At 38.4% G+C, this 27,100-nt stretch overlaps 2 protein-coding genes across 2 annotated transcripts; both read left to right on the forward strand.

Annotated features, from left to right (window-relative positions):
• Positions 1 to 352: 352 nt before the first annotated feature.
• iffo1a (intermediate filament family orphan 1a) lies at positions 353 to 14,576 on the forward strand. Its single transcript, XM_053638741.1, has 9 exons — positions 353 to 1,607; positions 3,865 to 3,925; positions 6,367 to 6,462; positions 6,643 to 6,783; positions 7,917 to 8,107; positions 9,335 to 9,452; positions 9,777 to 9,869; positions 10,958 to 11,088; positions 12,600 to 14,576. The coding sequence occupies exons 1-9, from the start codon at positions 703 to 705 to the stop codon at positions 12,688 to 12,690; spliced, it is 1,827 nt and encodes a 608-aa protein (XP_053494716.1). The 5' UTR covers positions 353 to 702; the 3' UTR covers positions 12,691 to 14,576.
• A 2,138-nt stretch (positions 14,577 to 16,714) lies between these two features.
• On the forward strand, positions 16,715 to 25,983 carry vamp1a (vesicle associated membrane protein 1a). The gene is made up of 4 exons (XM_053638127.1): positions 16,715 to 16,719; positions 23,988 to 24,114; positions 24,356 to 24,514; positions 25,924 to 25,983. The coding sequence occupies exons 1-4, from the start codon at positions 16,715 to 16,717 to the stop codon at positions 25,981 to 25,983; spliced, it is 351 nt and encodes a 116-aa protein (XP_053494102.1).
• Positions 25,984 to 27,100: the final 1,117 nt, after the last annotated feature.

Consider the following 27,100-nt stretch of genomic DNA (forward strand, 5'->3'; position numbering starts at 1 on the left):
ACTGGAACTGGAGCCTCCTCGACATCCCAACATCAGCACCTGACCTCAACTTCACTAATGCTCTTGTAGCTGAATGAACACAAATCCTCACAGGAAAGTCTTCCCAGAAGAGTGGAGCTTATTATAACAGTAAATGGGTATGGGATGTTCAGCAAGCACATACTGGTGTGATGATCAGGTGTCCACAAACATTTGGCTATATAGTAGTATATCTTCTATAGTAGAAGTTTTGACAGAGGAGGCTTTTAATCAGCTGATAAAGTTGAACTACGCAGTCCTTTTTGGTGCTCACTGACGTCAGTATGATTATTACCGTAAAACTTGGAGCGTATTGCGCACGCGAAAAAAGGGAGAACTCTGATAATACATTACACTATAAAAGTACGTACACTATTAAACGGTTAAACAACTCATAACAGTTAAACACTACGTACTGCTTGAATGCCTAGTGCGCAAAAACCACAGAAATTGTGTTAACGAAGGAAGGTATACTACTGTAACACCGGTAATCCCTGAGCCGCAGTTGCACCTCGTGTTTATTATTGAGACATTGCGCACACTTCATTAGACTCATCCTGTCCCACAGAGCAGGGCATCTCCAGCTTTACTCAGGTACAGCAGCTTTGTTTTGTTGAGGGGGTCGTTTTTGTGTGCAAAACATTATACATTAAGGAATTAGCTGTGAAGGTGAAAACGGAGTTCATGCCAGATTTCGAGCATTTCCGATTTTCCTACTCTAGAATGAATCCCAGTTTGGGTGAGAGCGGGTACGCGGTCCAACAGCCGCAGAATCCCGGGACGAGTTTATCAGACACGGAGCCCGGTTACGCATCAACCGAGCCGGGGTTTTGCTTTGGACAAGATAGTTTGGATTCGGGATCTCTGTCTAACAGCTTTGCGTATTTACATCCGAGCGGCTCTCTGCACCGCGCATCCCTTCCTCCTCTTCCTCTTCTTCCTCCTCCTCCTCCTGCGGCGGCTCTGCGCAACGATCTGGGCTCCAACATCAGCGTCCTGAAGACTCTGAACCTGCGATTCCGCTGCTTCTTGGCCAAAGTGCATGAGCTAGAGCGCCGGAACAAAGCCCTGGAGAATCAGCTTCAGCAGGCCAGGGAGGCCAATAATAATGAGACAGGATGTGGACAAGGTAAACGAAATATCCACTCAGGACCAGAGTTTATAGCGAATGCAAATGATTCTGCATATTTAACCAGGACTACACTTAATGGCACCGGACACTTCATGCCCAGAAACAAGATACTGGCTGGAAATTTGGACTCAGCAGGTATGATGGACTCAAATTCCAATCTTTCCCCACCTCCCCCCCTTAACCCTGTATCTCCAGTTGATCCCAAGTCCATCTCGAGTATCAGCGGAACAGAAAGGTTTGCCAGCTCCACTCCTCAGGCTCTTCCCTCCTCAATTTGGTTTCACAACCCCCCTGGAAGGTTCAACAACAGCTGGGAGTTGAGGGTTTCGGGTCCCAGAGTGTCATGGCCATACCAGGATGGGGTTGGGGTTCAGATCGACACCATTACACCGGAACTCCGGGCCCTTAATAATGTACTGGCCAAAGTGAAGCTGGAAAGGGATGAATACAAGCAAAGGTCAGCATTTCTGCACTCTCATCTCTCCATGAACCTTGGTATAAAATGCTCTGAGCAAAGCACGTTGAAATATGGCTGCAAAATGTAGATGATTGTTCAGTCCTCACTCACTTATTGTATGCTTTGAAGGTTGCACAATATATTCCAGTATTCCAGTTGTTAGTTGTAGTGAAGGGAAACTGTAACGCTACAGCATACAGACACATTCTATAGAATTGTGTGCTTCTAAGTCTGTGGGAACAGTTTGCGGAAGAAACACATATGGGTGTGATGGTCAGGTGTCCGCGTACTTTTGGCCGTATATTGCATTTCCCTTGAGAGAGAGAGAACTGGTATGCAATATTAATAATTAAATTGCTTCATAATTAAGTGTTTTCACTCAGTCAGGAAGAGATTTCCCCTGGCAGGCCTAACCTCAGCTAACTAGTTTGCTGTGTATTTAGCTGATAGTCCCATCACCATCAACTATTAGCAGGTAAATAACTGTACTGCAAAAACCCACAAACCACTGATCTTATCTCAACCACAGGGGCAGCACTTCATGGGCACACTGAGAAAAATTTAAATTTAATAGCCAAATATTAATTGATGCCAAAAAGTAATCTATATGGAAACTAGCTGTAATTTGAATATGTGTATTTTTAATTATATAACAGTTAGTTCCGATCTACTAGTCTGATTGGTCGAGCGGTGTTCCAAGAGTGCTTTATATTTACTATAACCGCACTGGGGCGTTTCACTGTGTATCAGTCTGCTCGTCTGTGTTCACCATGTAATATTCCACTTCCTAGTTCTCAACGGTTTCTACGTTAGAGTTAGCATCATCATAAGCGGGTATAGTAAACGCTACTTTTCAGGAATATAACTTTTGACTTAAAATATGAAAAGCTCATGAGATGAAGATGAATGTGATGTGCAATGTGAAAGAATAAATGTGACCGAGTGAACCGGTATCAGGATGTATTTATTGATAGAGACTTCAGAATACTTCTGTAAGTTGCTCTGGAAAAGAGCCTCTGCCAAATGTTGATATGTCTTGTGTGATTATGGAGAGTGCTATTGGAAATCATAGAGGAAGCAACCCAGAGCCAAAGAAATGATGAATCCTGGCAGTGAGGTCAGTGTTGCGTACATTTGACTATGTGAGTGTGAGTATAGTCCATTGTGTTCTCTGATTCTGAAATGAAGTAAGTAATTTAGAGTAACTACTGAATTTAAGTCTTGTCACAGTCATACTCAAGGTTCCGTAGGTAACTCTTTGAACAAATGATAAAATCCCTTCAATTCACGATTTACAGGTTTTTTTTTTCTTCCCTGCTTTCCTCCAACCTCCTGCATACACCAATCTACAATCACCGTCCACTTTATTAGGAACACCTGTACACCTGCGCATTCGTGCTGTTATCCAATCAGCCAATCACATGGCAGCAGCACAATGCATAAAATCATACAGATTCAGGTCAAGAGCTTCAGTTAATGTTCACATCAAACATCAGAATGAAGAAAAAGTTTGATCTCTAACCGTGGCATGGATGTTGGTATCAGATGGGCTGGTTTGAGTATTTCAGAAACTGAAACTGATCTCGTGGGATTTTCACAAACAACACTGTGTAGAGTTTACATACTGTAGAATGGTGCGAAAAACAAAAAAACATCCTGTGAGCAGAGGGTCTGCAGGCTGGAACACCTTGTTGATGAGAGAGATCAGAGGAGAATGACCAGACAGGTCTGAGATGACAGGAAGGATATAGTAACTAGATTGCTCCTAGTGCCCAAGAGGATGCTACAAGAGGATCATTTAACATTCCTTTTATTCTCTACACTTTAGTTAGACAGAATTAATATTCATTCACATTTACAACCTTGCTTCATTGTGCAATGCAGATAATCAAATGTCTAGATCCAAACATTTAACTTAAAGCCAGTGCTAAAAAATAATTTCATATCTTTAAAAAATTAGTTAGTGATACTAAAGATCTGTAAAAATAATTACCTAAAGTAGATTTAATAAACATACTGTACTACAATTTAATTATAGGTAACATCAAATAATTCCGCTTTTGAGTCTGTTCAGCCTGATAAAGTTCTACTCCAGACAGAAAAGAATTTGTAGATAAATGCAAAAAGTAAAACTGTTATGAAAATTATCTGAGCACGAGACGTGCACAAAAAAAAAATACTACACACAAAGTACAATCACATCGCCACTGAATTCTAATACATTCGTATACTTATAATGTTACCTCTTTCATGACAGGTGGGAGGAGGAGTATGCAGTAAGAGTGGACCTACAGGAGAAGATTGCAGAACTAGAAGAGGTAAAATATAAGATCAGATATGACTTTGAACACACAGTGTTAAGCCTGCTATGACTGACTTTACGTAGCACATTTCTACTGGCTCAACGGTTAAACTCTGGGTTACTGATCAGAAGGTCAGGTGTTCAAGCCTCAGCACTGCCAAGGCTGCCACTGTTGGGCCCTTGAGCAAGGCCATTAACCCTCTCTGCTCCAGGGGTGCCATATCAAGGCTGACCCTGCACTTTGACCCCAACCTCCTAACATGGTGGAATATGCGAAGAAAATAATTTCACTGTGCTGTAATGTATATGTGACAGATAAAGGCTTCTTCTTCTTCTTCAGTAGCCGAATTCAGCTGGACTAACTAACATTAGTCAAGTTATATCCCTGTTACAAGTACACAAATTTGTGCTATGACAATAAGCTTGATCAAACAGTAAATACATAATCTGTAGTATATTGTAGTAAATGCATAATCATCAAGAATTAGCAATTTAGAAATCACATTTTGAGTCCAGAGTGGTTTTAAATAGTGGTTGGATTTGGACAAATGCATCATGTGTTGTCACTCAATAATCTTAAGTACAAGAGAAGATCTGGCTAACCTCAATGACAGTGTTGTAAAACCAGTGTTTAACAATAGATGTCAGAAAAGAATACTGAATATGAAGGATTTCAGTGGTCAAGCCAAAAAAAAAAACACACTTGACAAGCAGAAATGAGGGAACAAAGCCTCAATTTAAAGATATTTAACCTTTACCAGACAGCTCAATTGCATGGTTGTTAATGTCCATTAATTCATCTCCAACTTTTGTCACTTGAGTGTTTTGTGACATAATACATCCACAAAGGGGTGCTGAAAACCGAACATCGATATCACCACCGCTCCTCTTCCTTCATCAGGTTACCAAGCTAAAATGTCAAAAGTTGGTAAAAAGATAAAACACATCCTTTTTTTTGACTATCCACTTTTGACATTATGAAGGTATATTAGGGGGCACGGTGGTTTAGTGGTTAGCATGTTTGCCTCACACCTCCGGGGTTGAACATTTACAGTACTCTTGGTTTTAGCCTGCATTTTTACCTGTGAAGATTGCATTTGTTGTTAAAAAGGATAAGCCAACATGAAGATCAGAGAGCTGGCTATGGGAGAAAAGCAAGCCATTTTAAAGCAATTTGATCAGAGGCATTGCACAAACATTGGGCATAGCCACTACAACAATTTGGAATGTCCTGAAAAAGAAAGAAACCACTGGTGTACTAACAAGCTCACATGGAACAGGACTAAAAGGAAAACAGCAGCAGCTGATGACAGAAACATTGTGAGAACTGTGAAGAAAAAGCCAAAAACAACAGTCAGTGACATCACCAAGAAACTCCATAGGGCAGGGCTGAAGGGATCACAATCCACCGTTCAAAGGAGACTTCGAGAGCCGAAATAACAAAAGTTATGGAACCAAGAATCTCTACGAAAGTGATGGAGAGGCCAAAGTGTGGAGAAAGAAAGGATCTCCTCATGATCCAAAACGTACAAGCTCATCTGTGAAGCATGGTGGAGGTAGTGTTATGGCTTAGGCTTACATGGCTGCTTCTGGAACAAGCTCACTAATGTTTACTGATGATGGAACTCATGATGGTAGCAGCAGAATGAATTCAGAAGTCTACACAAACATTCTGTCTGCTAATTTACAGGGAAATGCATCTGACCTTATTGAGAGAAACTTCATCATGCAGCAAGACACTGCCAACACAACAAAGCACTTCATCAGGGGGGAAAAGTGGAAGGTTTTAGACTGGCCAAGTCAAGCACCAGACCTTAATCCAACTGAGCAGCATTTCACCTCCTGAAGAGGAGACTGAAGGGAGAAAGCCCCCGAAACAAACAACAACTGAAAGGGGCTGCAGTAAAATTCTGGAAAAGCATCACAAAAGAAGAAACCAACAGTTTGGTGATGTCAGTGAGTCGCAGGCCTGATGCAGTTATTGCAAGCAAGGGATATGCAATCAAATATTAAGTGTTATTTACTTTCATTTAATTTAACTCTTAATTTGACTTATCTGTTCCTATACTTTTGCTCACCTAAAAATTGTGTGTTCTGATACAAAAAGTTCTGTTTTATGTTGTTTAACACATCTAGATGTGCACCTGAAAGCCAGAGTAAATAAATACACCTTTAATCTGGACTTGTTAAATCCAGAACATTTTTGAAAGGCTTTTGCATAATGTTTGTGCTTTAGAAGAAGATGTGTAACCACACGAACTTGCCTTTAACATTCTAGATACTATTAAAAGAACTTGTCGTGTGAATGTAGATATGCGGAATGGGCTACAACAAGGTCAAAATCATTATAATTTAAGACTAAGATTGTTTGAATGTTCTGTATGTGTAGAAAAGCATTTTATCCTTCCATCTTTCATGACTGGAATACGTCAATACAGATTAACTGTATGTGTCTAGGACCTGTACATGAGCGAGATGTGTCAGGATAAGCTTGCTCTCCGAGTAAAGCAGCTGAAGGCTGAGCTCATCGTCTTCAAGGGCCTCATGAGCAGCGTGAGTTAATTATCATATTAACTGTAGAAATATATTTTTGAAATATAATTGACAGTTTATTGTAACTTAAAAATAACTTAAGGTAATACAGAATATGCTGTGGTTTTATTATTATTATTATTTATTTTTTTGCTTTGTTTGCTAATTTGTTTCTCTTCTGATTGCTCTAATTCCCATCAGAACCTCTCAGAGTTGGACAGTAAGATCCAAGAGAAGGCCATGAAGGTAGACATGGACATATGCCGTCGGATTGACATCACTGCACGCCTGTGCGATGTAGCCCAGCAACGGAACTGTGAGGACATGACTCAGATCTTCCAGGTATCAACATTACACAGGATTTAAAAAAAAAAAACATCAATCTCTAAAATGGTATGATTTTTACAGCACAATAAGTAAAACTCTCTGCATGATAAGATGTATTAAGTAGTATTTCACAGTCCATATTATTCCCCTGTTTATTAAGACATTTAAAAAAAAAGTCCAATAAATAAAATCCATCAACGCATCATTTAATCATAGTTGGTGGTGTTTCATGCGTCCATTATATTTCTTAAGTTTTCCTTTCTTCACTTATTGTATATTCTCCTTGCTTATGTTTGCCTTTACTTACTCTCTCTCTCTCTCTCTCTCTCTCTCTCTCTCTCTCTCTGCCTCTACTTGGCATTCTACTTTGCAATAAATGTATTATAGTTAAGATTAGGTTTTAAAGAAGTAGATTAGACAGTGTTTTACTCAATTAGCCTGAACCATGCTGTCATGGTTTGGTAAAAAATCTTGAAAAGTATTATATTATAAACATATGCACAGTACATGATTTGAACAAAATTGTCCAGATACAAATAATGGCATTGGATTGCACCCTTAAGTCATACTCAGGAGCAAGGAATAATCAAAATTGAACCAAAATAACCACAATTTATCAATAAAATTCCTTCCATGTTCTTTGGCTGGTTTTTCACACAGTGTATTTGTATATCAAATGTATTTTTGTATTGTGTACTGTATGTAACATGCTACAGGGTTTGTTTGCAGCTGATTTCGCACATACAGTACACAGAAATATGTGTGTTGTGTGTCCAAGGGCTGTTCATTTTATAGGACATTATTAATATGCACAAAATAAGGCTACATGATACATGAACTGTGTTGTCTCTTAAAGGTTTTAGAGAAAAAGTATATATTTAGATATTCTTTCATAGATAGAAATAATAGATCTGGAGTCTATCCCAGGAATACTAGGTGCAAGGCAGGGATACACGTTGAATGGGACCAGTCTATTGCAGGATTGATCTTGTTGCCTTATGATGTTTGCTTTAGTAGTATCAAAACTTTGTCTAAACAAGGCTATTTTCTGAATATGTTCTGAATTGTACTGTAAATTGGATCTTCATTGTTTTTATTTTGTGTATGAATTGTTATCAGGTCAAATTAAAATCCCTTTCTCACATTAGCAGGTGGCTACACCTCCCTCAACATTGACCCGCTGTCATTGCAAACAGGCCTCACAGACCAATAAGCCCAACCATGGTGAGGACTCGGTCAACAGTTCTGAGAACGAGGAGGGCATGAACAAAGAGGCAGAGCTGTGTGGCTCATTGACCAATCCAATTAATGAAGAAATGCAGAGGATGCTCAACCAACTGTAAGTGTTTGAGCGTCTGAGACAAACTTCCCATTGCTGCATATATACGAGGTTAGTAACTTCACTGGGGATTGTGTAGTGACCTGATTTGATCGACCTATCAGTGATGTTGACAAACTGATGCATGACCGTTATTAAATTGAATTATTAAATGAAGACACTGTAACACTGCATGTGTAGGTTCAAATAACTGTTATCACATTATTACTTCTTGTAGATCTGCAGGTCCTTTACCCATGAATTTGTAAGCTTTGCATGACATGTTCAAAAGGATAGGCACTCAACTGCACACCAGATCATTACCCCACTCTGTTTGGAAGCTTTGTATAGATCTACATTAAATCAACAAGGTTAATTTAATCCATATTAGAGATGTAACTGTAGATAAACTGTATACATTACTCAAATTTACCAGGTAATATAGTCAAACGAATATTAATACAGAACAATAGGCAAAGTATTCATTGAGCTTTAAAGAATAGTTCAATGATGATCGCACGGAGAGTTTGTGCAAAAAGCATATCTCTGTGGGGCTCTCCAAAACCTAATTGTTTAATTACCTTCAAAAATATTGTAAAACTTGTACCTTCATTATGCCTATCCTACCAAAAATTGTGGTATGATCGCATAATGCTGTATGACCTGACATTAATTACCAAGCCCTATACAGACTGCTAATGTTTAATACCAGAGATATCATTTCTCGATACTGATTTATTTTACTGCCTTGTATTATACAGTATTCTTTTAAAGGGGAAAAATTGCAATGGGCCTGTAAAAATAAATTAATAAAATATACATAGCCCTGTACCAATCCAAGGCATGGTGGTTGGAAACCTCAGCTGTAATGTATCAAGGTGTAGAGGTGTAGAGTATCTCAAACGCTATTGGCTTTTAAAGCCCTTTGTCACACTCCCTCTCTGACTTCCTGTTTCACAAGGAAATGCATCAGTATACGGAATCAAGTTACACTCTCAAACACTTTAAGCACAAGATAACCTCGATCAGTTGGCTTGAGCCAGAGCAGTGAGTCAGTTAAATGATATGAAATTGTCTCAAGATTCAATAATCTGGTGACACAAAGCAACATTTTTCTCATGGAAAAATTATTATAATTTGTATTTTCAGATTCTGTGTACTTTGATTCTCAGTAGTCACGTCTCATCTTTTGATATTGATTTGAACTTGTAATGGCCTGTTAATGTAATGTATGTGTGTGTTTTGTAGGCATGACTGTGAGTTTGAGGATGACTGTGATAGTCTGGCATGGGAAGAAACAGAAGAAACGTTACTGCTCTGGGGAGATTTCCCAGGATGCACATTAGCTGTGGACAGTAATGGGGAGGTACACAGCTTTTAATACCTCCGACTGGCCTTACCAGAGAGCATGCCGTAGATTTGGTCATATGTCTACAAGGACTGCAGATGTTGTGCTATATTGTTATGATAAATCATCATTTTCTAATGAAATATACTGTATAAGGCATGATGTTCTGTCAATGTCATGTAGTCTTAAATACTGAGCCAAATGTAAAAAGCACAAATGATCAATGCGTTAGTATAGCCAGGCCTTAAACTGGTTAATTTTTAGCTTAACAGTGGTTTTATATTAGCATATTAGGTCAGCTAATTCCAGAATACAGCTCTGCTGTTCTTTTTTTTTACACAGCAGGATGAGTCCATAGAGACTGTGATAAAGGACACAGAGTCTATGTTCAAGTCTCGTGAGAAGGAATACCAAGAGACCATAGACCAGATTGAGGTAAGTGCTTTCGGTGTGTGTTATGTTCTGAATTCAAATGAAGAAAGTGGAAATAATATATATACACAGTTTATTTATTTATTTATTTATTTATCACACCAGTATTGAGACTGGCACAAGAAAATACTTTCTTGTCCTGATTTACGTCTGGCAAAGGCTGTGACATGCTCTTGAAACATCAAACACTCAAAATCTACCTATTTTGATGCGGCAATTTTATTCCACTCTTCCTTGCAAAAGATTGTGAGGAGATCTCCTGTACACAGCCCTCTCCAAATCATTCTTTTTTGTTCCCCCTAGTATGGGGGAAAAACTAGTACAGTTTCTTTCAACAAAAGAAAACATACTGTACATACAGGCAAAATGAGACTCACTTTTCAATGTTTCAGGGTAATCGGCCGTACTGTAACAAAAGTTCATTCCCTACCAGAACTCAAGTTCCAGGTTTGGCATTTTACTTGTTCATTTTGCTCTGTGAAGACACTCAAGTTCTTCCAGTCCAACCTTAACACACCATGTCTTCATGGAGCTCACTTTGTGCACTTTGTGTCATGCTGGAACATGTTTGGGGCCTCTTAGTTCCAGTGAAGGGAAACTGTAATGCTACAGCATACAAAGACAGTCTAGACACTTTTGTGCTTCCAACTTTATGGCAACAGAAGCACCTGTAATGGTCAGGTGTCCCTTATACTTTTGTCCATATAGTGTAAGTGACGTGACTCTGAGCCACCTGCCCCTATAGATGAGCCACTACTGTGCCATCTTTTATGCTGTTACATTCTGGGGTAGCAGTATCACTACCAAGTACATTTACAGACTCGACTAGATTAAAAGGGCTATCTCAGTCTTAGGATATTGTGCATATCTTTATTTGCATGGATCTGTTTGTTTGTATTTATCTGTATATATCTGCACAGTTCTCTCCTTTTTGCTTATGCTGTCTTGTATTATTATTTGTCTCATTTGCTGTTGTAACATGTAACTTTCCATTCTTGGATCAGCAAAAATCTACATAGTAATGTTCTATGCTTCAACATTCGATCCCAAGGTGTGTGTCCTACAAAAATTTGTTTGCTGTCTTTCTGCAGCTGGAGTTGGCAACAGCAAAATCAGATATGAACAGGCACCTGCATGAGTACATGGAGATGTGCAGTATGAAGAGGGGCCTGGATGTGCAGATGGAGACATGTAGGAGGCTCATCACTCAGAGCGGAGACAGGTACATGCCTAGTATGGGGGAAAACTAGTACAGTATTACAGCAGAGTATTATGTTTTCTGCTTACAATGTCACATTTACTGTCCCCTCTGAAACTATTGGAACGGCAAGGCCAATTCTTTTGTTTTTGCTCTACAACAAAGACATTTGGGTTTGAGATAAAAAGATGGATATGATACGAGAGATTAGGATTTCAGCTTTTATTTCCTGGTATTTTCCCCTAGATGTGTTAAACAACTTAAAACATTGAACCTTTTGTATCAGACCAAACAATTTTTAGATGAGCAAAAGTATTGGAACAGGCAAGTCTTGAGTTAAATGAAAGTAAATAACACTTAATATTTGGTTGCATGTCCCTTGCTTGCAATAACTGCATCACGCCTGCGACTCACTGACATCACCAAACTGTTGGTTTCTTCTTTTGTGATGCTTTTCCAGGATTTCACTGCAGCCTTTTTCAGTCATTGATTGTTTCTGGGGGTTTCTCCATTCAGTCTCTTCTCCAGGAGGTGAAATGCTGCTCAGTTGGGTTAAAGTCTAGTGACTGACTTGGCCAGTCTAAAACCTTCCACTGTTTTCCCCTGATGAAGTCCTTTGTTGAGTTGGCAGTGTGATTTGGATCATTGTCTTGTTGCATGATGAACTTCCTCCCGCTTAATTTGGATGCATTTCTCTGTAAATTGTCAGACAAAATGTTCCGTAGACTTCTTTATTTATTCTGCTGCTACCATCATGAGTTAATCATAAATAAAGATTAGTGAGCTTGTTCCAGAAGCAGCCATGCAAGCCCAAGCCATGACACTACCTCCACCATGTTTCACAGATGAGCTTGTATGTTTTGAATCAGGAGCAGATCTTTTCTTTCTCCACACTTTGGCCTTTCCATCACTTTATTAGAGGTTCATCTTGGTTCCAGAACCTTTGTGGCTCATCTATGTATTTCTTTGCAAATACCAATCTGGCTTTCCGATTCTTACTGCTGATGAATGGTTTGGATCTTGTGGTATGGCCTCTATAGTTCTGCTCTCAAAGTCTTCTTTAATGGTGGATTGTGAGACCTTCACCCCTGCCCTGTGGAGTTTTTGGTGATGTCACTGATTGTTGTTTTTGGGTTTTTCTTTACAGTGGTCACAATGTTTCTGTTATCAACTGCTGTTGTTTTCCTTGGCCAGCCTGTTCCATTTCTGGTTGTTAGTACACCACTGTTTCGTTTTGTTTTTCAGGACATACCAAATTGTAGTATAGGCTATGCCCAGAGTTTGTGCAGTGACTCTTAATAGATTTTTTCTCTTTTCTCAGCATCAAAATGGCTTGCTTTTCTCCCATAGACAGCTCTCTGGTCTTCATGCTGGTTTATCCTTTTTGGCCATGCTGTTCCAATAGTTTCAAAGGGGGCTGTATATAAACTGGTACAAAATCTGATAGTTAACCATGTAACTATCAGATTTTCTTTTCCTTTTCAATATGATTTTTAAAAAATCTCTTTGTGGTATTCTTTTTTTTCCTTTTCCAGAAAATCTCCCCTTCCAATTTCTGTGACTTTGGAGGATGCAGAGGAAGGAGATAAAGAAGGCAAGTCTTCTCTCAGACGATGCCAGCATTGAGTCATGCTGTGACAAAAAAATCTAAATAACCCTCCTGTTGCTCACCTACCTTGGACAAAGTCCTAACACACTTTGTCTATAGAACAGTTATTTTCTTTGACACCACCTACACATTATACCGAGGTTGGGGCAAAACCTCAAATATCTTACCTACCATAGTTTCACAAAAGACACTAGTGCCCTCCATTGGCACAGATTATTATTACATGCTAACAATTTATTCATAATTTACTTGAATACCACTTTAAAGCTACAAGATGTAGCTTCCCTTCTAATAAAATGCTACTTGCAGAAGAATATTTCATAACACGGGTTGTGATGTGTCACGCAAAACAAAGACGTGTCTGGATGGAAGAATCATTGACACTTCAAAGCCAGAGAAGAAGAAATTGCTTCAAACTAGAGATGTAACCAAATATGGATACAAATTTGAACAAAAGGCGAAATATTTTTTAAAAATTGATTTACAAAGCTTCAGACTGGGTGTGTGCATTCGGACTAGGATCACACAGGAGGTTTTTACTTTTATGTGGAGCTTTAAAGGACAGCCTGGGAAGCCTGTGGGGAGGGTTGCCAGATTTCAGGAAAATCCCAACCCAACAAAAACTTGAAACTATCCCAAAGTATTCAAGTGTATGTTTTTGTGAATATTTTGGGGGGAACAACTTAACAGTGGTGTGCGTTTCTGATTTGCCTTCTATACCTGCAATATGTGGACATTTTACGCTGCACCTGGCAACCAATTTTGACTGCCAGAAACACTTTAAGTGCTTTATCATAGATGATCTGATGACGTGTCCAGTGAACGTTTCTGATCTTTCTAGAAGACAACAAACTGAAGTAAATCTGGTCAGATATTATTAGATGGTTATTGTTGTCAACTGTAGCATAGATAATAATAATTCTTGATTTGGGAAAGACTTCATTGCTTTGAAATGTAATTAGCTTACTTACTTAGTCATAGTAGACCGAACATAGAAAGCTTTGCACAGGACATCTGGTTCATGAGTTCAATACTGTTATGTTCACAAATTCCTATTTGTTGTTATAATTTGTGAATGAAAAAATGACTTATTTTTCCAACTGCCCTGTTTTTTCAGTGTTTTGACCAGTGTTTCCAAGGCACATGGCAAAGTTAACATTACAAAACGTAAATTATAGACCATGCCCACTGCTGGTTTAACTCCAAATAAGAAAACAGATACCAATATTTTGAGCACTAAACAGACACAGATGCAAATACAGATAATGGCATTGCATTACACCCCTACTGCACACAGGAGAAAGCTTAGAGACATGTGCACTACTGGCTAATACACAAGGTCTTGTTGAAGGAGAACAGATTGCCTCTGTTATGATCTGTAAGCATGCTGCAGATGAAGGGATCTGTTCTGAAACTAACTTGCAAAATGACAGGTTAAGCACAATTATGCTGCCTGTAGTAAACCTGTCTGTAATATTTTGAGGAGCCCATCGATAGTAAAATAGCATTAATATACATTGCCTTGCATACATATTGACCCCTTTGAGCTTTTCCACATTTTGTACGGTTATAAACTGACTTAATTGGGATTTTAAGCCATTTTATATTAGAAAACATGTCCAAAATATTTGCACAATAGGTTTATTGTGACACAAAGGTTCACTTTAAAAAGCAGACATTTATTTGTAACTTTGGCAGTATGCTTAGGGTCATAGTGCTATTGGAAGGTGAACCACCACCTCAGAAACAGATTTTCTTCTAGGATTGCTGTGTATCTGGTTTCATCCATCTAGCACTCAGCCCTGACCAGTTTTAGAGCCCCTGCTGATGAAAGGCATCCTCACAACATGATGCCGCCACCACCATGTTTCACTGTGGGGATGGTCTTTTCAAGGCTTCTTGCACATTTCCATTTTCCAACTTCCACATCTTCCACATCTTCCACATTCCCAGTTTTGCCGAGTCTTTTATTGTTGTCCTGTGAACAGGTTCTGCCATCTCTCCAGATTCTTTAGTTATCCTTGGCCTCTTTGGTTGCTTCTCTGATTAACTCCCTCTTTACCCAGTCATTGGCTTTTGGTGGACAGCCTCCTGTAGGCAGTGTCATGACTGTACCATGTTCTTTTCATGTTTAAATAATGGATTTAATAGTGTTCCATGGCATGTTCAAAGTTTGGGATAGTTTTTTGTTTAAATAACCAAACCCAGATTGATTCTTTTCTTGAACATTTCTAGAACTTGTTTTAATAGACCTTTGTCTTCATGATGCTGTTTGTTTATGAATGTTCTCGTGTATGTGACTTGTCATACTTACCGGGAGAACCAGAATTCAGGGTTTTCAGAGCAATGGGGGTGAATACTTAGGCAGTCAGTTTCACACTTTTATTTTTTGTAAATAATTTTGCAAACTGTATTTTCATCCCACTTTGTATATATGGGTTTTTGTTTTGTTTAGATTCAAGACATGCACCTATATGGCAAAACATTATCACCTCCTGACTAATATGCTGTTGGTCTTCTGTGTGCTGTCAAAACAGCTCTGACCCGCTGAGGCAAGGACTTTACAAGACCTCTGACGGTACCCTGTGGTATCTGGCACTAAGATGTTAGTAGCAGATCTTTTAAGTCCTGTAAGTTGCAAGGTGAAGCCACAAATTGGATTGTTCTAGTACATCCCACAGATGCTTGATGAGATTGAGGCCAGGGCAACACGTTGAACTCTTTGTCATGTATCGCAAACCATTCCACACTGTGTGCAGTGTGGCAGGGCACATTATCCTGCTGAAAAAGGCCACTGCCATCATGGAATACCACTGCCATGAAGGGTGTATTTGGTCTGCAACAATGTTTAGGTCAAATTGGCATCAACATGAATGACAAGACCCAGGGTTTTTCAACAGAACATCGCCCAGAGCATCACACTGCTTCCTCCGGCTTGTCTTCTTCCCATAGTTCATCCTGGTGCCATCTCTTCCCCAGATAAACGACGCATGTGTACCCAGCCGTCCATGTGATGTAAAAGAAAATATGACTCATCGGACCAAGCCGCGTTCTTCTATTGCGTCAAGGTCTAGTTCTGACACTCACCTGCCCATTGTAGGCCCGTTGTTTTCCAATAGTGTACAAGGGTTAGCATGGACACTGTGACCAGTCTGTGGCTTATGCAGCTCCATACGCAGCAGGCTCCATACGCAGCAGTGGGTTGGGACACATTTCTCCCATAACCATCATTAAAATTTTCTGTTCAGACCAGACAGGATAGACTTTGTTGCCCTTGCTCTCACCCAGTCGTCTGGCTATAGGGATTTGCCCCTTGTCAAAGTCCCTAAGGTCTTTAACTCCACCTATTTCTCCCACATACATCAAGTCGACTATGAGAACCAACTGTTCAACTGTTCTTACTGTGTAATATATCACAGACCTTGACATGCACTATTATTATGGTTGTAACACTCCAAAATGTGGTATGGGTCAAGGGGATGAATACTTATGAAAGGCTCTGTAACGCTTAAATTGCTGAGCTAAGAAGCATGCAGGTGTCAGCTGAACATAGTTTTTGCAAATGCACCTAAAGAAGTGAGTAAATGTGTTTTCTGCTACAGCTTTGCTGCTATCAAAATATTTTTACAGATTATTTTACAATTTATGCCAGACTCAAGGTATATAAGATATATAAATCTAGCATCTTATGAGTGCTAGCAGTTAGGCATCTTTGCACATCTTTGTTGTATTCCAGGGACATAGTTCAGAATTTACTAATCTAAACTACTTATAGAAATAGTTAGAAATACAGGGCTCCCGAGTGGGGCAACAGAAAAGCGTTCACCTTATTGTCCAGAGATCACAAGTCGAATCCCAATGATGCCACAGCTATCTGTGGCCAGGAGTCAGAGAGAGCAAAATTGTCCATGCTCTCAGGGAAGGAGGAGTGGCGTACTCTCTCTCTCCACTATCAATCACAGCAACACTAGCCAATCATGGTATGCTTGTAGAAGTGGGTGGATAGCGCGCCTAGTGTTGAATGAGCAGCAGTTCGATAAGATGCGGTCAGCTGGGTGGCTCAGAGGAATCATGTGATCGTCTTCACGTTCCCTGGTTGGTAGCTGTGTATGACAGAGGAGACCTAACTGGCCATGAGTAATTTAGGGAGAAAATTTGTGGAAAATGCATGCAGTTAAAAATAGCTACAAATAGCACATTCGAAACTAACTGAAGAAGAAAGCAGAAATCATACAAGTCAGCATTGAATCAATGCTAAATATACTATGAAATAATAATGTAAATAACTATTTTAAAACATTGTGTGTACAATATCCAACATTATTATTTTTTCCTGTCCTTTGGTCCAGATATCCAGAACACATTGTCTATTTGTTGCAGTTCAGCTAGGTTTATGCCTCACAGGTCATTTTAGCAGCTTAGACAGCGTCTTCTTTCGGTTTCTGCAGCTGGGTTAATTTGTGCAGTTTCAAATGAGTTCCTCACTTACTGAAACTAACCACTCAGACAGGGCAAATGGGTTTGATTTAAACACACTAAACACTACATACTGTATGTGAACGCAACCTCTGGCAATACTTTAGCATTAAGAACTCCCATAAAATAAGTAAATATGTTTAAAAACCCTAATTCGGGTTCTTCAAATATCTTGATTAATATAGTCAAACTGAGCTGTTTGAGAGAACTCTGTGCTCCCATTTTCCAAAATTTTATTATCTAATGGACTATATTAAGTAACCGGCCCTGTAGAACTGTAGAAGAACTGTAGCAAGTTCTCCAGGAAGCTTAGAACAACCTACCAGACAATTTCTTTAGAAAACTGTCAAATAGTGTACCTAGAAAATTTAAATGACTAAATGGTAAGTTATTTATTTATGTTCATTTATTACATAAGTTAATATAACCAATAAAAAAACAACCAATAAGAAAATATCAAATAATAATTGACCTTGCATTTAAAACGTAAATAAATGGTTATTTATTTATATTTTAAATGCAAGGTCAATTATGATTTGATATTTTTTATTGGTTGTTTTACTGTTTATTTAAATTCTTTAGTATGTTTTTGTGCTATAGTGGATATGGACTTTACTGTAACAAGTGCAAATGTATATTTTGAAATGACATACGGCCCAGGCTAAAAGTGTGTATCCTGAACACGAGCCTTAATAGATGACCTTTCATAATGGTAAGTTATGATGATTGGACTTTTGGTATAATCTTGAAGACATTTTGTCACTGAACAGAACTGATGATGAGTGACAAAACAATATTATAATAAACTTTTGTTGCTTTGGCCTTCTCGACATTTTACAGCGACATGGAAGAATGATAAATTAAGTCATTTTATTCAATTGTATGGTAGTAATTGTGATGTCCGTTTGCTGGCTGTATGGAGTTCCACGTGTCTCCCTATATCTGTGATACAGACTCCTGATGACAAAAACAAACTGCTTTAGAAAAAGTATCCTTCCTTCTTCTTGCCTACGGAAAACTCATCTCATAACTCCTCTTCAGATACTGGTGAAAAGTCCCTGGGTCTCTTAATCTCTATACTGCCATAATGTTTTCTTTTGTTTGTTTGTTTTTTTGCACAAACTGAACTGCATTGTTATATCTGTCCTCTAATTCTAGTATACAGTATTATTGTATACTCATTGCTATTACACATCAACTCCAGTCACTACTACTGCTTCTGGTTTCAATCCATCTACAGTGGTGTGAAAATCTGATTTCTGTTTTTGTGTATCTCTTATACTAAATAATTTCAGAAATTAAAACAAAATTTAATATAAAACAAAGACAACCTGAGTAAACACAAAATACAGTTTTTAAATGATAATGTTATTTATTGAAGCAAAAAAGTTATCCAGTATCAACTGTGTGAAAATGTATTTGCCCCCATAGTTACTAATTCCGCAAATCTCTGAAACTGCATTCATAATCGGGTTCAGCTTGACTAGACACAACCAGGCCTGATTACTGCAAACCCTGTTCAATCAAATCTACACTTAAATAGAACTTTTTCAACAGCATGATGTGGGTTAAAAGGTCTTACCCAGTAACACACTATGCCAAAATTATTCCAGAAATTATTAGGAAGAAGGTAATTGAAATACATCAGTCTGGGAAGGGTTACAAAGCTATTTCAAAGGCTCTGGGACTCCAAAGAACCACAGTGAGACATTATCTCCAAATGGAAAAACTCGGCACAGTAGTGAACCTTCCCAGAAGTGGCTGACCTTCCAAAATTCCTCCAAGAGCACAGCAACTACTCATCCAGGAAGTCACAAAAGAGCCAAGGACAACATCAAAGGACCTACAGGCCCCTCTTACATCAATAAACGTCACTGTTCATCACTATCAGAAAGACACTGGGCAAAAATGGCTTCCATGGAAGAGTTGTGAGGTGAAAACCACTGCTAACCCAGAAGAACATTAAGGCTCGTCTGAACTTTGCAAAACACACCTTAATGATCCTCAAACCTTTTGGGAGAATGTTCTGTGAACTGATGAGTCGAAAGTGGAACTGTTTGGAAGACAGCGGTCTCGTTACATCTGGTGTAAACCCAGAATTCTACAAAACACAGAATTCTACAAAAAGTGTGATGGTGTGGGGATGCTTTGCTGCTTCAGGGCCTGGGCAACTTGCAGTAATTGAGGGAAACATGAATTCTGCTCTCTATCAGAAAATCCTAAAGGAGAATGTCCAGTCTTCAGTTTGTAAGTTGAAACTCAAGCGCAACTGGATTATGCAGCAAGACAATGATCCAAAGCATAGGAGTAAATCCAAGTCCTAGAAGTAAGTGAAAGACTGATCTCCAGTTATTAGAAGCGTTTGGTTGCAGTTATTGCTGCTAAAGGTGCCACAACCAGATTTTAAGTTTAAGGGGGAGTTAGTTTTTCACGTGGGTGGTGGGTGTTCGATAACTTTTTTTGCTTCAGTAAAATAAATAAATAAATAAAACCTGTATTGTGTGTTTACTCAGGTTGCCTTTGTTTTATGTTGTATTTTGTTTCAGATCTAAAAACTATTTAGCATGAGATATACGCAAAAACAGAAGAAATCGGGGGCAAACACCTTTTCACAACACTATATACTACTGCAACTTTTTGCACATTTACTCTTCAGCGAAATTTGCACTGATTCAGTATTAATGCATATTTCATGCACGTGTTGTCCTGTTTTCTCGTCTTACACTTTATTTAGTGTACTATATACTATTTATTGTTGAATGTTGAGCTGTACTGAACCCAGTTACACCAACAACATTGTGTGATAATAAAAAATCTTGAATCTAAATTGTTTGTGAATGTGTCTCATACAGTCCTTTGCCTCCTGCCTCACACCTAGTGTTAGTCCGGATCCACCACGATCCTAAACAGGATACAGCCGTTACTGAAGATGTTAGTTCACTTTAATTAAATGCTTTTGTTTTTGAGGTTTTGAATAAAGTTATATTCATTGTGCAGTGGTTTGAAAGGCCTATATATAACAGTGTACCCTGATGTTTAAGGAAATAAAAAATATATATTTTATTTTATGGGAAATCTGAGCATGGTTTATACACCCTTAGGTTTGTAAGTATTCCAGTTAAGTACTGTTCCTGTTCCAGGCTTTGAGTTGATTTAAAAACTTTCCAGAAAGAAAAGGTTTGGCTAAAATAAATGCCAGTGTGCTATAGCTAGTTGCTCATTGGCTGAATGCTTAAATTAGCACTCATTGTTGGACTGAGCTGTTACCATAGTAACTATAGAGTCAGGTACATAAATATTTGGACAGTGACAGAGTTATTTTAGATGTCTATCACAGTATATTGGAGATTAAATTACATAATAAGAGCTCAAAATGCATTCTTTCATTTAAGGGAATTTGTATCCAAATCAGGTAAATGGTGTAGGAATTTCAGGACTTTTAATATGTGCTCCCACACCAAAAGTAATTGGACAGTTGACTCCTCGGCTGTTCTGTGGCCTGTGTATTATACAGGTAAATGTTCTGGAGGTTCTGTCACTACCAGTGAAGCAAGCCAACAAAATCAAAACAAACTCATCAGAGAGATACAAAAAAAAAAACAAAAAAACATTAGGTATGGCTAAATCAACTATTTGGTACAGTCTTAAAAATAAACATGCACTGGTGAGCTCAGGAACACCAAAAGGCTCAGAAGACCTGTGGTGGATGACAGAAGAATTCTTTCCCTGGTGAAGAAAACCCCCTTCACAACAGTTTGTCAGATCAAGAACACCCTCCAGGTCATACACTCATGTGAAAAAATAAGTACACCCCATGGAAAGTATTTTTTATTTATTTATTTTTTAACATATTTGGACAAGCAAACATTTGATCCTTTTTGAAACAGTGCATATTAATAAAGTTGATACCCTATCAAATGACATAAAATTGACATTTTGTAATAATTTTCACAATTTAAATTAACAAAAAAACAGATCAGTCACATGGAAAAAGTAAGTACACCCCTAGATTTATCACACCATCAAATTAGAATCAGGTGTTCAAGATTAGGTGCCAGTGATTAGAACCTGCTTAGGGAGTGCATGTGGAATCTGACTTATTTATACCCCTCTCATATCTAATGCCTGGTGTTCCCTTTGTTATTGAGGTGTGTGGTGTCATCATGCCAAGATCTAAAGAGATCTTGCCTATGAGTCTGGCAAGGGATTTAAAAAGATCTCCAAATTATTTGAAATACATCATTCCACTGTATGGAAACTCATCTACAAATGGTGCAGGTTTCAAATGTAAAACGAAGTCTCCAAGAAACCCAAAATTTCATCACAGGATCTGCTAGTAAGTCTTGCAACTATTGGTGTCAAAGTGCATGCGTTTACAATCAGAAAGAGATTACACAAATTTGACCTGCATGGGAGACGTGCCAGGAAAAAGCCTTTGCAAGACTACAGTTTGCCAATGAGCATATAGGCAAAGACCAGGCCTTTTGGAATAATGTCTGGACAGACAAATCAAAAATAGAGTTGTTTGGCCACAGTAAAAGCAGATATGTTTGGCGCAGACCAAAGACAGCTTTTCAGGGGAAGCACCTCATACCAACTGTGAATCACGGTGGTGGAAATGTTATGGTTTGGGGTTGCTTCAACTATGAATTCTGCATCATATCAAAGAGTGCTAGAAGATAGTGTGAGGCCATAATGTGAGATAAAGTGGACCTTTCAATAGGATAATGATCCTAAACACACTAGCAAATCCATAAAGGAATGGCTCAAAAAGAAGAAATGGAGGGTTATGGAATGACCTAGTTAAAGCATGGATTTGAATCCCCATTGAAATGTTGTGGGGAGATTTGAAACAGGCAGTACATGCAAGAAAACCTCAAACTGAACACTGAATCTAGCAACTGAAAGAATATTGCATGGAATCAAGCTGGATACGAATGGATTTATTTGTAAATCGTTCATGTGAGCATTTACACAAGAAATTTTCATAAAAACGTTGGTATCCTACTTGTACTCCTGAGCATATGTACATTTACTCATAAAGATACTAACTAATGTAAACCTCGACTTGATTGACTTTAAATCATATAAATTGCTGTAACTGCATTTTTCTATATGGATTACACCGTCAAGTTTAAATAGCTTATGTATTTTAATTACACACAAATTTAATGACTATTTTGGGAAACCCAGTCTTTTAATTTTATAGCCATTAACTAAATAAACTTTAAAGGTGGGGGAAAAAAATAAAGAAAGAAAATAACATAACATAAATCCTTAAATTTAGACAAATAAGATGAGTTATTCAATTAAGAATGCTACTGTATAAAAGGAGGATGGACTTTTCCATCATGGCATCAGGAAGAGTGCTTTGGCACAAAGACACTTTGCTTTGAGTTTCCCTGAGTGATGTTCTTGGTGCCCATGGTAACTTGATTACAGTAGATATTTATTATTCTTTTCTCTGTTTTCATGTCAAACCATTTTGACCTCACATTATTCACATCTAATTCACCTTTTCTGTAATTCTGCTCCAGATTTTCAATGGGTTGTTTAAACTGTTCTAATGTATGCACCCGCTGTACACTTAAGAAATAAGAAATACCTGTACACCTGAACATGGGCTATCATGAGCACACACTCACCAAAACTGGACAGATGAAGACTGGAAAAAGACCTGATTTTTTCTAATCTGTGCCCATGATAGCCTAAGATTCCTGTTCTTGGCTGACAGGAGTGGAACTCGATGTGGTCTACTGCTGTTGTAGCCCATCCAGCTCATGGTTCAAAGTTTTGTGCGTTCTGAGATGCTTTTCTGCTCACCCCGGTTGTAAAGAGTGATTCTTTGAGTTACTATATCTTTCCTGGCAGCTCAAACAAATCTGGCCAATTTCCTCTGACCTCTCTCATCAACAAGGCATTTCCACTCTCAGAACTATCGCTCACTCAGTGTTTTTTGTTTTTCGGACCATACTATATAAACTCTAGAGTCTGTTGTGTGTGGAAATCCCATCAATTTCTGAAATACTCAAAGCAAACCATCTGATACCAAAAACCATGCCATGGTTAAAGCCACACGTTTTCTTCATTCTGATGTTTGATGTGAACAGTAATTGAAGCTCATCACCTGTATCTGCATGATTTTCTGCACTGTGCTACTGTCATGTGATTGGCTGATTAGATAACTGCATGAATGAGCAGGTGTACAGGTGTTCCTATTAAAGTGGAGTGTATATTTCACTTCTACCACTAAGAAAGCCTCCTACTTTTTTGGTCTGGTCATTTCCGCTGTGTGTTCTATGCCTTTTATGGAGTTTTGTGGTTGTCACCAAATGCTAACATGATTGCGCATGTGAGTGTTGGCATCGTGTGGCGTCTGAACAGAAAATTGAGAGCGAGAGAGAGCGAGAGAGAGCGAGGGGGGGGGGCAGGAGGTTTGGGCGTGATCCCTCTCCTCAGAAGTCTCCTCCCATGCACAGTCATATATTTTTGTTAGTCCCAAGATCCAAACCAAGAAGTGCACCCGCTCTTTCGGTAATTATTTATTTTCTCAGTCAACACAGATACATTTCTGCTGCTTTAGAATAGAATATATACAAGATATACATATAGAATATGTACAAGAAGATTTCATTTAGGCTACTAAGGAATAATAATTAAATATCTCTCTCTCTCTCTCTCTCTCACTCAAACACACACACACACATCCAGTGTATCCTGGCCATAGGCACTTACAGTCAATATGTAAGTTTGCAACGTTTTCTACTATTTAAACATAACACATCAGTGTTTTGTGTATAGAACACTGGATTTATGGCATAAACACCTGTCTCCACAGGTCTGCGCCAGAACAGGATGTCGCCACGGACCCAGGAGCCCCAGACGGGGAGGGAGGACCACCAACCCCAGACCCAAACCTCACTAATAATCTTCGCCTCCAACAGGCACAGGCCCAAGTGGATGAGGTAAACACATCAGTCAAATAACAAATGTTTACTAGTTGGTAGTTGATAGTGGGTGGGAAATGGCACAAAATTTATTTTTTAAATAATTGCTGTTGTGTAATGATTCATTATATCCTTGCCACCTTCATCTTGCTTCTCTTCAGAATGACTTTTCAAGCACTTTTCTGTAACAAAAGGATTTTTTTTAAATGTCAGATTGAACTGACAAATTACTGAGCTCATCTTAAATGAACCCCTCTAGGTGGTGGATATCATGCGTGTGAATGTTAAGAATGCAATAGACAGGGACATAAAATTGTCGCAGCTGGACGACCGGGCTGATGCGCTGCACGATGGAGCCAAGCTGTTTGAGAGCAGCGCTGCCAAGCTAAAGAACAAGTACTGGTGGAAAAACTGCAAGGTGTGTGATCTTTTATGCTTAGCAGAAACAAAAGGTGCTCTTATAACTCGGATCATAAAAACAGGTTGGTTAAGATCTAATGACACATTATGGGCCATGCCTTTCCCTCATATTACTTTAGATACCGTGTCGTATTTTTTGGTTCAAATAAATGTGTTGGCGATAAAAAACATGGGCTTTTAGTAGATTATTCCCTGGAAAAATGCCAGCATTGATTTTAGGCGTCATTTTTTTGCGTGCCTATTATCTATATGTGCATGAAATAATTTCATTATTATTTCAATATAATCTTGGTTTATATATAAATCACTATGCTGGCAGAAATACTGTATATCAGCTCTGATGCAAATAACTAATTCTCATAATAGCAGATGACTCCACTGCATTGCATATTTATGCCTCCATCCAAACCTCCGCCAATACATCGTTCACTGTAAATGAATATCCCCTCCCTTTCTCCTTCTTACTTTTCACCACCCCACAGTACATTTTGCCCAAATGGCAGACCAGACTATCATTCATTCATGTCCTTGGATAAAGGCAGGATGATGTAACTGGATTAAAACCCAGCTGTAGCGCGTGATGCAGTTACTAATAATCCTTCTGCTTTTCCATTTCTATATGTTATTTTGGAGATGCTTTTATCCAACGCAACCTATCTTCTTAAGCTTAAGGGTGATAAATTAAAGGAAAAATGGGCGGCTTCTTTATGTTGAAGGGGCAGTTTCCTGGCATGGTTCAGACCACTTGTCCGCTTAGAGGGGAGCATAACTACAAATCTAAGGAGATTTTGGACTAAAGTGTTAGACAGTGCTCATTATCAAAACATAAAGTGATGGCAAATGCTCTGTGAAGAATGATGTTCATCTACCTATTACAGTTCAGAGACTTGTTGAATCTATGTGAAGGTGCAGTGAAGCTGTTCTGCTGACTCATGGCTTCTCAAAACCTTACTAAGACACACTGTTGGTTTTTCCTTTAATCTGTCACCTGTCTGTATCTTTTTTTTCTTAGCTTCCCTCATTCTTGTCTTCTGTTTTCCTTTATACTCTTCATTAGTCACAGAATGTTTTGCTGTAAACTAACTATGCTGTGTGCACAGTACACTGGCTACATTTAAACAGAGCCTATTAACACAATATGATAATTAATAACAGGCAAAATCAAAAACACCTAAAATGGCAGATGAAACTGAGATGGATTGAGATCTATCCAATCAAATGAAGATGAATAATCCATTTTATAGCCATTGTTGGTAATACATTCTGGGGATATTACACTGTTATTAAATTAGATCCGATTTGGAGTGTTTTATATTAGATTTAATTTTTTAAGCCAGCTGACCATATTTTTACTGAACAGCAAATTACATGTGAAACTATATATAAATTATCTTCACTTATTCTTAGATGATGATCATCATGGGAGTTATCGTGGTCCTCCTCGTGGGCATTGCTTTCAGTGAGTAAACTCCCTTATCCCCTTGTGCTCTAGACACACCATCATTTTAACATAATATAAATAACAATAAAAAAAATGACATTGTGTAATTAGTTCATTATTAAGTAATAATATATCTAGCTTTTTAAAGGGAATATATTTAATGAGGATTTCAACATAAAACTAGTTTTCATTTGCCATCCTATTGTAGTCATCTGAAGAAGATTTGCATTCCTCAGTCTCACCAATTTGGCAGAAAAGAGGAACATAAAATGGTACATCCAAATCCAGATACAAATAAGTGCACTATTGGGGTTTTTTTTTTTTTTTTTTTTTTTTTTTGGAAAGCTTGACAGAAATGTTCATAGGGCATTTGGTTGAGACTGGAGGTGTGCATCGGGACTGGGATTCCAGGGAAAGCAACGAAAAAAAACATGTGAGGCATGTCACAAACAAAAATAATAGCTGCACAAGTGGGATAAAAAAAAATTAAACTGTTCCATGCACATTTCTAGGTGAGACCAATAATGAACTTGAATGATGATAAGGTTGAGAAACTGAAAACAGAGGCAGATTTAACAGACTGCCATTTCTGCCTTTTTTTGTTTGTTTGTTTTCAAGTTCTGGTTTAGGCCACACCCACTTTGAGTTTAAATCTGAATACAGACACCAGGTTTATCTGCATCTGTTCTTCTGTATTTATATCCATGTTAGGCTAATTTGCAAAGTATTGAAGAAGTAGCAGATGTACTTATGGTTAAATTATTTACTTTCACTGGAATGTCTCTTTAATTAGCATAAACAGGACACACTTACATATCTGCTTAGCAGGTGCTTTTTATTTAAAGTGATACATAAATGAGGCAGAAAATAATCCAAATATACAGCCAAGTAGTTGAGGGTTAGTTAGAGGCCCTGCTCAAGCAACAGGCAGCATCTCTGGCTGTTTTGGGATATGAACTCATAACATTCTGATTACTAGTATAGACCTGTATTCAAATTACATTATTATGACCCATTAAAACTCTAGTTTTCTTGTGATCTTTTCTCCACAGTGTACTTCTACCACTGACCTGTGTACAAGCATGTGGCAAATTCTACCACTGGACGGATAATTTGAGCGATGTTCACCATAGCTCATACCCC

Source organism: Ictalurus furcatus, chromosome 12 (genome assembly GCF_023375685.1).
Source record: "Ictalurus furcatus strain D&B chromosome 12, Billie_1.0, whole genome shotgun sequence".
In the NCBI taxonomy this organism is placed as follows: Eukaryota; Metazoa; Chordata; class Actinopteri; order Siluriformes; family Ictaluridae; genus Ictalurus; species Ictalurus furcatus.

Excerpts from the sequence above, each read along its gene's own strand:
- iffo1a (XM_053638741.1), top strand. The coding sequence starts at position 703 with ATGCCAGATTTCGAGCATTTCCGATTTTCCTACTCTAGAATGAATCCC. Across the intron at positions 3,926-6,366 it reads AGATTGCAGAACTAGAAGAG|GACCTGTACATGAGCGAGAT; the intron begins GTAAAATATAAG and ends GTATGTGTCTAG. Across the intron at positions 9,870-10,957 it reads AGACCATAGACCAGATTGAG|CTGGAGTTGGCAACAGCAAA; the intron begins GTAAGTGCTTTC and ends GTCTTTCTGCAG.
- vamp1a (XM_053638127.1), top strand. Across the intron at positions 24,115-24,355 it reads CACAGGCCCAAGTGGATGAG|GTGGTGGATATCATGCGTGT; the intron begins GTAAACACATCA and ends GAACCCCTCTAG. Across the intron at positions 24,515-25,923 it reads ACTGGTGGAAAAACTGCAAG|ATGATGATCATCATGGGAGT; the intron begins GTGTGTGATCTT and ends ACTTATTCTTAG.